At 36.4% G+C, this 12284-nt stretch overlaps 1 protein-coding gene across 1 annotated transcript in view; it reads left to right on the top strand.

The window, feature by feature from the left end:
* LOC150084448 (ATP-dependent RNA helicase DDX54) overlaps window positions 1-12284 on the top strand; it is a 366530-nt gene that overhangs the window by 254805 nt on the left and 99441 nt on the right. The window contains exons 12-13 of the mRNA XM_090376237.1: window positions 459-532; window positions 1996-2184. Coding sequence (XP_090232363.1) covers window positions 459-532; window positions 1996-2184 — 263 coding nt within the window. The remainder of the gene's footprint in view (window positions 1-458; window positions 533-1995; window positions 2185-12284) is intronic.

The following is a 12284-nucleotide window of genomic DNA, read 5'->3' as shown; positions in this document are numbered from 1 at the left end:
TTTCATTACATTTTTGAGGCACAATGATGGTGTTTCAGGAGAGATCACCAGTTTCACCTGAAACAATTTATAATCAAATAACTGAATTATGAAATAACAAGAATATAGATATATTCAAAAAATATATTTATTTATTATTACAATCAGTAATAATAAATAAATAATTATATTCAAATAGGTTGGCTAGGCATGTAAGTGGTATAATCAGTCTCATTGGGCTCATCACAAAAACTAGACATGATGAAGTAAAACTGAAAACAAATTTGGAACCTGTGTCAAACGTTCTGTCTAGTCCCTCCCCCCTTACCCAACAAAATTTTTTTTTGACCTGTGTGATCAGAAATGCATTGATTCAACTTTACTTTGATAGAAATAGAGCACAGCAAAGTGTATTTGTGAATATAGACTTGTGTATGCATAACATGTGTTTATTAACTGTGCTTTTATATTCTTTTTAGGTACACCTATGAATAATTTTGAAAAGGACCGTTTAAAAATGGTGGAAAAGATTAAGGAATATCGTCCCAATAGAGTATGTAAAATTTATAGTTTATGTAACTTAACTCTAATCAAACAATAATAATAATACTGATTCCTACAATTTATTAAGCATTTCGAATATAAGTATTATTTTGGATCTATGCTGACTTGAAATGAACGAGGAGAAAGATTAATTGAATTTTGCCATCTGAACATTCTTGTCATATCTAACACTTGCTTCCAGCAACATCCAAGAAGACCACACATGGAAATTTCCTGATGTTAATACCTTTGCTCAACTGTAGTAGATTTAACTAGAACAGATAATGTATATAATTCATTGTAAAATTCATAAAGTTATGTTTCTTTAAAATTTTAAAAGGACTCAAATTCAAAAATACTTTTCTTGCATTTCACTTTTCGACGTGCCTGTATTAAATAGAAGAATGTGTGTTCTCTTTTAATGTTTGTATAAATTATTTTCACAAATATTAATCATTAATATGGATTTAATGCTGCAAACCAGTTATCTATATTTTGGGTTTTCATCCTAAGTTTCTCACTGATTTCAACCAAGAATAAATGTAATACATGCTAAATTTTCTTTGTGGCATATTGTTGTTGAATTTTAGGAACATCAGCATCTCGCACCATATTGCCCCAGTATGTATTGTGCCTGTACAAGTGTGTTTACAGGCTGATTTGCTTGTTGTGTGGACTGAAAACCCCAAAATATCTCATGGGAGACCCTATTCCCTCCCCATCCATGATCAGCTAACTACAGCCTTGATTGAAGAAGACTTTAAAAATTTCTCCAGTTATAGATGAGAATCAAGCTCAGACCTCTCCAAACAAGAGACGAGACTACTATACTGTCACATAGGACATTAGTGGCATGCATGTGAAATTGATGGTGTAATAAGAACAGAAATTCAGTCACAAGTGATACAGGAAATACCATGAAACACCTAAGAATTATCTGTATTCCTTTAAGAAATTCAAGATATTTTACTGTACACAGGTTGAAATATTTAAATTTTCATTATTCTCTGCCACAATACATTACTGTATGTTAAGATACACACAAAATTTGATGCATTGACATTTCAAGAATTAGAATACAAATTCTTGTCAATAGATTTACTAAAAGGATAATTGTCCTCCACAAGTCTGAGTTCAAGTCCCATCATAGACTAGAAGAATTTCTAAAGGCCTCTTCAATCAGAGCTGTAGTTAGCAATCTCAGGCAAAGGGGGGTAGGTTTTTCCAAGTTTTTCAGCCTGCATAATAAGCAAATCGGCCCATGAATCACACTTCTGCAGACATAATACATAATGATGCAGTATGGCCTAAAGTAGCTGATCTCCATAAATCCCACCACCACCAACAAGAACAGTATTATAATTCTTGGAACTTCATTATGTTTAAATTATGTTCAATACTAATTCCTACATAATATTCTTATTGTATTATTTTAATTGCCATATTTTATTAAAATAATTTGATTATTTTCAGACTATATTTGAAATTGAGTCCACAAAAAAAAGGAACAAGGCTGTCATCGCTATGAAATCAGTAAGGCAACGATACAGAAGAGTCATTGATGAATTTCAGTCGTCAAAAATTCAGAGGAAAAATGAGTTGTCATTAAAGCTTAATGAAGACGTTAAAGTGGATATTGAGAAAGTAACTAGTGAAGATGTGGTACGTCTCTCTCTCTCTCTCTCTCTCTCTCTCTCTCTCTCTCTCTCTCTCTCTCTCTCTCTCTCGAAATATTGTTTCTAAATGTAATTACACAAAAGATGTTTTGGTTGGATAAGGTTGATTAGGGGTGGTCTTAATGTGAATCCCTCCTGACTGGAGAGGAACCCTTAAAGGCCTTTTCATCGGGGTTTGTAGGTCATTGCCCACAGGCTGAGGGAGTAAACTTTTACTCTATAAGTCACAGGTTTTTCAGTTTGCATGCTATAGAAATCTGCTTGTAAACATGCACTTGTACTGACATAATACAATGGTACAATATAGGTTAAGATGCTATGGGAGGGAGTGAAGTTATCATATGCATCTTATTCAAACATGACATATGGTGCCGACTGGGCTAGCCGGGTGGGTAAAGTGCCTGACTGGCAACCCAAAGGTCGCGGGTTCGATTCCCACCTCGGGCTTGGATCAAAGTACTTCAAAAACCTTGGGAGGTGCATTATGACCATAGAAGCCTATGCGCCAACAACTACAAAAAAAAAAAAAAAAAAATGACATATGGTAATTGTGTCAGATGATGCAGTTATGCATATCTATGCACTTCTTGATATAGGAAACCAGTAGGCAACAGATGCATACAGTTCTAAGATGGAGAGAGAGAATGTCACAGAGTTCTGTTATTGTAAATCATACAATTTGTTCTCCAAAACAAGGTGTATAATAGCAAAAAAAAAAAGGTTCACATTCAAGAAAGAAACTGTCAGATGTAGATTGATGTTCAGCAACAGAACCATAAATGATTTTCCAGGGCTGCCTATGACATCAGATGTTTTCCATTCTATTGGAATGTTTGTTGTCATACCCATTCTGTTTTAATGGAACTGACCATCCCATCAACCAAAGCAGAAACATTCCCTTATCCAATCAAACCATTTTTTGTGCAGTTATACTATTTGGAAACAATACTTCTGCTGAGAGCAATAAATGAACAAAGTGGGAGGCAAACACTGCAGGAGTGGGAATGTTACTAACAGTGAACTGCAGAAATTGAGAAGGTGTTGTAGTAAAACAAATCTTGCTTCTCATTTTGATCTAAAATGACAAGCAGCATGTAGTTCCAAAATATAAGGAATCCTGAGGTAGAATGAAAATGTAATACTTCAAAGTCATGGAGGAGCCCATATCTTCCCACATACTTTTTTTTTTTATTCAAAACAAGAAGTTGTCAATATATATTACTATAAACTGAGAATAGATTAAAAAGCCAGAAAAATCTATTTTTAAGTAGATTCTATCTGTCTAAATCAAAAAATTGATTTACCTAAGCAAACAGAAAAAACACATTTTTCCATAAGAATAATACTAAGGTAAAAAAAAAAATACATTTTTTCTGTGAATTTTTTTTACCTTGGTAGTCTTATAGAAAAATGATTTGCTTAGTGCTTCACACTGAGTGACCTCTGATTGATTAGTGCATTAGATCCAAGTGATTCTTCTGAAGGGTCTGTTAGGTACACTTGGCTAATAGTGAGTTGGTCATCCTTTAGTCCTCAGAACAGCATGGATTCATCATGGCATGACCTCAATAATAGCATGTCACAGGGATGCTGGGCCATGTTGTTGCAATTACTTCCTACAACTGTTGCAAATTGGATGGTTACAGATTTCTCTACCAAATTGCTTGTTTCATGTTACCTTATAGATACTCAGTTGAATTGAGATCTGATGAATGAGGAGGCCACTACAGAAGACTGAATTCACTCTCGTGTTCCTTCAACCAGTTCTGTATAATTCTGGCATTATAATATGGTGCATTATCTTATTGGAAGACCAATTAACAGATGGATACACTGCAGCCAGGAAACAATGAGCATGGTTGGAAACAATTTGAAGGTAACCTGAGGAATACAAGTGCTCCACTGAATCAGAAGCCTAATGTGCACAATGAAAGCACTATTACACTGCCACCAACAGCTCTTGTGGACACGTGACAGCATGGATCCAGGACCCTTGCTGTTTTTGCCATATTCTGGTCCCATCAGCATAAAACAGAAGGAACTGGAATTTGTCAGCCCTGGCAACCTATTTCTAATCATCCACTGTTCAATCTTGGTGGTCTTTAACCCAATAAAACCACACTTTTTTTTTGCTAATAGGAACTGGTTTGGTTGTTTGGTGCTGTACTGCATCCATGATCCTGTATATTGATTGTACATTCTGGAATGACTCTTTGGTTACTACTGTTATACTCAGTTGTTATGTTGCTGACTGCAGCCTTTCTCTTACCCTGCACCAGTCTTGTCAATATCCACTGGTCTCTTGGCCATTTGCAACCAGAGATTGCCATTAGCTAGATGCACTTTAGTTATTTTTGCAACCTTGATACACCCAAGAGAGTCATACATGAAAACTCCACTGATGTAGTTTCCAAGATATTTATATTGTTGCATCTTGTGTCAATTACTATACCGTGTTTAAAGTCAATTAAATCTTTCATCTCCCATTCCCACATGGAGTTGAGCACATACAGAATCCCTTTGCATCTGCCTGCTTGCATTATATCACTTAGTACAAACATATGATGCTATTACTGGAAGAGTGTTCCGTTTCATGAGAAGTGTAGCTGTGCCTAATAAAGTGGCCATTCAGTCTGTATTCAGGAAACTGATAAATATCACTATTCTTGGAGACCCTGTATATACCATGGAGACCATCGTATGTCTGCCAGGGGCTAAAGTTAATGACATTCTAGAACAGTTAGCTTTTTAGGTGATCTTTTTGTAAATGTTGGTACTAATGGTATTAAGAATTGAACTTAATATCATTAAAAACAACTGAGGAGTTAGGTATAGGACAGTGTTAAGTAAAAGCCATGAGTTAGAATTAAATCTGAAAATGTCTGGAATTTTTCCCAGATATGATAGGAGAGAATACATGGTTGAGAGCCATGTCAATCAATTCAGGCCTGAAGAGATTGTACAAGGCTCACGGGGTAGAATATTGTCAGCATAGGCTCTGCTTATGAACAGGAGAGAGTGTTTTTACAGAGGATGGGATAATATGTGATGCTGCTAAGTATCACATATGATCCATCCTTTGTAAACACTTAAATAGAAGGTGTGCAAGAATATTTTTTGTTTAGTTTTGGAGACTTGCAGACTAATAGTCTAATGGCAACTACAAGAAGGGGTGAAATTGACTATTGCTCTGCTTCTATTAGGATAGGCAGCAGCTTGAAAAAAAGGTTGACGGGGTTACAAAGTCTGCCATAAGTGGATCAATTGAGAAGCAAATATATGGGCTGTTAGGGGTTAATAGAAGTAAATACATGTGTGTATATTCATGCATGTACAACTGAACCTAGGAGTACAGTGAATAAATTGTATTGCTTCAAAGAATAGGTTAAAGTACACTGCCAACATGACTTTTACTTTCACTAATATATATATCAACTGTTTGAAGTTAATTTTTATGCACATTTAAAAAATTTCATATCATGTCATGATTTCTACATATACCAGTTTTTTGTGTTTAGTATTAGTAGTGGCAAATTATGCAAGGAAGCAAGCTTATATAGCAACAAACAAACAAACAAAAAATAATAATAATAATAATAACCTGCTTCATCCGCCCATCCCATCCAATAATTCTTTAAATTTATTCAGACTACTTGCCTCCACAGCCTGAGAGTGATTTATCCAACGATCAATCACTCTCAGGCTGCAAGGAAATTTTCACACATCTGTCTTACAACCATTCTTTTTCAATTTAAATTTATGTCCCATTATATATTTCACCTGAACAAGAGTTAAGATGCCAGAGTTAGAATTTTATTTACTCAATCCATCTTAGCCACTTCAATCAGGTCAAATCAGCATTTGGAAACTAACTAAACACCCATTTAGTTTCCAAGTGCTGATTTGACGAGCTCATGCTGTTCATGGTAAGAATACCGTTTTGTGCCCTTGACTAATTTTGTTGATCTTGTTTGCACATGTTTTTGTCCTTAAAATGAGGCTTCTAGATCTTTATTCACTATTGAAGATGCAGCCTAACCATTGCTTTACAGTGGGATAATTGACTCATTTTCCATGCTAGCAATCTGCCTGCACAGCTCAGAGAACTTCATTTCAGACTGTCAATTATACTTAGGTCTCTTTTGTTCTTCACCATCTTGAGGATGGTACCATCTGATTGGTATGTTATTATGGGATTACTGCTGCCCTTATGCATACCTTTGCATTTGCTTATACCTAACCTTGCTTGTACCTTCGGCGCCTCCATAGCCAGGTGGGAAGGAGCAGCAGTGCGTAACACACGCTTCTTGATTAGACCGGGGTTTGAGCCCTTGCCCACCAAATGCGGAGGATGCAGAAAGGTCAGGGAATGACCACCGCATATCCCCGGAGCAGTATGGCCTTAGTTGCTAATGCTCCTAAAATCCAAATAACAAACAAGCTCCTAAAAACCAAATAACAAACGAGCTTGTACCTTCATTTATCACTGCTAAACTTTAATTGCCACTTTGGATTTTGCTTCAGTGGCATAGTGTAAAGGTAATGTAAAATTAGTCAAAAGAGGAATAAAGCAAATGAATGGTTATAAGTTATTTAATGCAAATCGTATCCTTAATATGATTAGTAAAATACAGATCTTATTTTTAAAAAAAGCAACCTTAATTGATATCTTAAATTAATATAATATTAATTAATTTTTTTATGAAACCCCCAAACAAGAAAATATTGGAACCTAGAATCCTTGGTACTGTGCATGGGTTGAAGGTTGAGAAGATAAAAGAAGATACTTGTTGACGTTAGACTTGAATTTCTGTAGGCAATAATTTTCAAGATGTATGTATGATGGGAGAATATTCCAGAAAACAGAATATGAAGAAATAAATGAGGAAGAAGGAAAGTGTGTTCAGTGAGTTTGAAGTTGGAATGTAACAGGATGCTGACTGGTTGCAGCATGTGTTTGAACTGGTTTGGAATAGAGAACAGGAATTATGGAAGTCAATTCAGAAGAACAGAGCCTACGGAAGTATCCAAAAAAAAAGCATGAAATGAAAGCAGGAAAAGGCATGCAGCAGAAACAGAAAATCTATCAGACAGAGAGTGGAGAGAGACTGTTAGAGACTAGTCATTAATTAACCTAACTGCCCTCTTTTGAATGGAGTCTAGAAGCCTGAGAGAGGTTTTGAGGGCACCGTTACAAATGTGGGAACAATATTCCATGGTACTGTGGATTTGAGATTTGTACAGAGTAGCTGTGTAGAAGAAAAGTAAAACCGAGATAGGAATAGAAACCCTAGTTTTTTAGATGCAGAAGCAGCAATATTTGTGATGTACTTATGCCAAGAGAGATTAGGTCAAGAAAATCCCTAATAATCTGTGTAATCTGTCCCTAGTAATGTGTCATCAAAGATAAGTAGTACAGAATCCTTTTTGCAAGAAATAAGACAACTTAGTTTTAGAAGGATCGAAAATAACTACATTATCTTTGGCATACTGGAGAATTACCTGGAGATCAGTATTTAAAGAATTGGTAGTGGATATTTGAAAAGTTGAAGCTGTTTGTGCAGGGTATGGTTTCTCAAACTGGTATGCAATGTGTATCATCAACTAAACTATAGTTAGGATTTCTGGTTAATGGAAAAAGGTCATTGATATACAAGAGGAAAAGAGTAAGAAAAGAGTAGGAGAAAGAACTAAACCAGGAGAACACCAGCATTAGTGCAGAAGTTAGAAGACAGCCACCTATCGTCACCTACAGTGAGGTCAGAGGAAATAACAATATCCAATTATGAAAAATAGTTGGCAAATCATAAGTTGGAAGCTTATTTAGAATACCTTTATGCCAAACACAATCAAAAACCTTTGAACTGTCAAGAGCAACTGCTAAAGTTTCACCAAACTTTTCCATTGAATTTGTCCATAGATGGGTAACATAAACGAGCACATCACCAGTAGTTCAACACTGACGGATTCCATACTAGCAATCACTGCTCAGATTAAAGGTTTCTAGAGAGTTTAGGACCTGGCAGTATTTCTCCATTACTTTAGAAGATTTCTTCGTTACTTTAGAAAGAGTAGAAGTATGTTCAGTAGGACAATAATTGGACAGGACGAATTTGTCACCTTTTTTTAGGAACTGACTGGATACGAGCAAATTTCCTAGCAGAGGGGAACACACTTGAAGATTAAGGAAGTGTAACAAAGGTGACACAGAACAGGAGTAAGCTCAGGAGCACAGATTTTGAGAACAAGTGGAGAAATAACATCAGGACCTGGCACTTTTTTGGCATCAAGACTGTTCAAAATTCGTTTGACATCCTTTTGACAGAAGTCTGCAGGAGGCATTGAATGGATTATACTGATGATGGTAGGAGGAAGTTTACCAATATCATCAATACACGAGTTAGAAGAGTTAGAATATCATCAATACACAAGATTCTTAATCTGTTCAAAGTCTGGACTGATTGATAACTCCTTTACAATTTTTGAGTTTTGGTAGAAACTGAATCTGGAGATGTAAGCCAGTTGCAGTGTGCAACATTCTTATCTTGATTAAACAGCCTTAGCACATTTATTGGAAAACTAAGGTTTAGATAAAGGATGAAATTTGCAGTGTGAAATAAACGATTTCAACCCTTCAAGAATAATTACACTGACATGATCTGAGCAAACATTGACATCACAAGTTTTAAAACAGTAATGAAATTAAAGGGCAAAGAAAAAAAGAAATCTTGTAGATCAACCCATTTTACATTCTTGTAGATCATCCCATTTTGCATTCTTGTAATGCCAAACAATACAAGGTTGAGAGTGACCACAAGAGAAAGGCTCCATTGGAGAAAGCGACAAACATTAAATTGTGATCTGAGGTGCCTAAAGACCCAGTATTCCTTGCACTTGGACAGGTTGTTTTGTGAGAAAAAGATCAAGAGTGTTGACCCTCTGGTTAGGATTGCCTGATATTCTGATAGGTAAATAGAAAATCTGTGCAAGGTCATTAGTAAAAAGCCTCAGGATCTCAACCAGCCAGGTCCATGTGACTAGAAAACTGAAGCCACCTGGAGTTCTAAACATTAAAATTGCCAAGGAAAATAACCTCACTGTTAGGAAAGTTAGATTGGAGAAAGTCAAGTTTCAAAAAAAAAGGAAGTCAAAGAGTTCCAAGTGATTAGTGGAGTTTGGAGAATGATAAGAGGCAATTGGCCGAATGGGGGTAGAGGGATTTTAAGCCAGAGCAGTTTAAAAAAAGAGGAAATTCCAAATCACTAAGTATCTGTCGGGAATTATCAGGGCAGACATATGCATGAGTTCTACCTTTGAAGTAAAAGGGATCGTACAATGAATAATTAGGACCACTGAAATGAGAAGTGGTTGAATCAATTGATAATTGGATTCTATCAGAAAATGTACATGGGCTAGGCAGGCGCCTCCGTAGCCAGGTTGGAAGGAGCAGCAGTGCATAGCACACGCTTCTTGATTAGACCGGGGTTCAAGCCCATCACCACCAAATACGGAGGATGCGGAAAGTTTAGGGAATGACCACCACATATCCCATAGCAATATGGCCTTAGTTGCTAATGCTCTTAAAAACCAAATAACTAACTAACATGGGCTAGGCATACTTAAAGTGGAAATGGGCATCATTAATATTGGGACTGAGACCACATATATTTGTGAAATGAACAAGGAAGTGTTGGGGAGGTTTAGATCTTTTCACAGAGAAGTTTGTTCTAATAGCTTGACTATTCGTGATGTATTCATTATTAAGAAAAGGTGGGGGGGAACATGTTGTGTCCAGTAATGAAATTTTTGTATATGGCATGCATGCAGCAAGAATATACCCAGCTCCTTGAACGTTGCCTCAACAGTAGACCCCCCACATACACAATACTCAAACTCTCCCCGTCACTGTCTAGCAGAATAGAGGCAAGATTATATGCTAGCTGATACGGGAACTGTCTAGTGGCTGGTCTGCAAATACCATTTTAGTGTTGTACCCTCAAAATATAAGAAAGAATGGATCTTGCCATGAAGCTCATCATAACCTCAAATGATATCAATCATACTGCATGATGGAAGACACCTCCGTAGCCAGGTGGGCAGGAGTAGCAGTGCATAGCACACGCTTCTTGATTAGACCAGGGTTCGAGCCTGTGACCACCAAATACGGAGGATGCAGAAAGGTCAGAGAATGACCACCGCATATCCCCAGAGCAATACGGCCTTAGTTGCTAATGCTCCTAAAAACCAAACAACAGCATGATGGAAGAGATGGAGTAATTAATTAATTTTTTACTAATTTAATCTTAAGTTTTTAAGTTTTATTATTTTGTATTAACTTTAATCTTTCATTTGCTGTCCTTGCAATCATTGATAAAGTGGTAATAATACATACTGAAATGTCTGATTCCCATTTGTCTGTTGGTAATTTCCAACTGGAAATAAACAGATATTCTACCATAGGTTGAAGTGCTTAATTCCTCTTTTAACAGGTTTAATTACCATTTCTCGACCCGTCTGCCTAATATTTCTAGAGCTTTTTGCAGTAGAACCACATTCCTGTCATATACTACCCTGTCAACATTTGTATCATCTGCAAACTTAGACAATAAGCTTGATATCTGTTCATCAATGTCATTAATAAATATTGAAAACAGTAAGGTGCCCAGCACTGCACCTGATGGATGGATGCCACTAATAACATTAGCTAGAGGAGAGCCATATCCATTTATAACTTCCCCCTCCCCAACTCCTTCCCACTGCATCGTTTACCACTCATTCCTTCATCCATAACAGTAGCTTGCCCATGATGTCTAACTGCTCCAATTTGTACAGCAATCTTTTTTATGGAACAGGGTCAAGAGTTTTACCAAAGTGTAAGTATACAATGTAAAAATTATTTTTTTACATCCAATTCCTTTGTTACTGCATCTTAGTAGCTAATCAGATTGGTCCTACGAGGTCTTCCTTTACAAATCCTGTGATTTGCTTATAACTGCATTCCTGTGAAGATGATCCTGCAATACTGCTCCAACCACTGAGGTCTATATAGCTTATAGGTCTATAATTACTTCTCCTTTGATCCTTCCCACCTTTTGTGAAAAAGAGGATCATTTGCACATCTTCAGTCTCTAGGTACTCCCAAATACAAGAAAGCTCTCATAATTATGGTCAAAGGTTTGAATAGAATACATTCACTGCAGGCTGTCTTATTTACTTTTAAATTCAGCAGTTTCTGTTGCACTACTGGTATTTCCATCCCTAAAAAAATCTTCATACGTGAATTTAGGTGTAAAATAGTTATTCAGTTTTTCGGCAGTCTAAACAGGATCAGCAGTGGAGCAGTGTGGTTCATTCTTTGCTACACTTCTTTCAGTCTTGTCCAAAGGAAATTTATCTTAGCCCTTTGATCTCCCCTCCCTATTTAGTGAAAAGAGAGACATTTGCGCATCTCCAATTTGTAGGTAATCCCAAATGCAAGATTGCTGTCATAGTTATGGTCAAAAGTTTGAACAGATTCCATCCTACCCAGGCTGTCTTATTTACTTTTAAATTCAGCAGTTAAGAATCTGCAGATAAAAGAACCTCTGATTAGCAGTGATCATAGTGTATTGAGATGGGGTTTATTTAAAGATGATTACTACCATAAAGAGTGAATGGAAGAGTTTTTGCTTTTGTAGAGGTGACTACAGTGGGACCAACTGACAATGTTACCATCAGCAAATTCTAAATGGGAAGCACTCCGGGAATTAATCAGAAAGTCTACTAGACTTTTTGTTCCAACCGAGAAATACTCTTCAAGGTAAATGGATGTCAGATGAACTGGTGAGATTTGTGGCAGAGAAGAAAAATGCATGGGATGATTATATAAAGTATCAGGTGACAAAGGAAGTTAGGCAAGCGAAGGATGATTACAAAAAATCTTTGCATAGGATGCAAAGAAAAACAGAAAAGACTTCTTTACTTATGTAAACACTAGAAAGAAGGGAATGAATCAGATTGGTCCACTTGATATTGATGGTTCAACTGTTGATGATTCCTGCTTAGGTTACAGACTGACTGAATGAGTATTTTGTATCTATGTTTGCA

This window comes from Mastigoproctus giganteus, chromosome 6 (assembly GCF_048544385.1).
Source record: "Mastigoproctus giganteus isolate SK-2022 chromosome 6, ASM4854438v1, whole genome shotgun sequence".
In the NCBI taxonomy this organism is placed as follows: domain Eukaryota; kingdom Metazoa; phylum Arthropoda; class Arachnida; order Uropygi; family Thelyphonidae; genus Mastigoproctus; species Mastigoproctus giganteus.
Note: the sequence above shows the minus strand (reverse complement) of the source record. Positions and strands in the feature narration are given on the sequence as shown.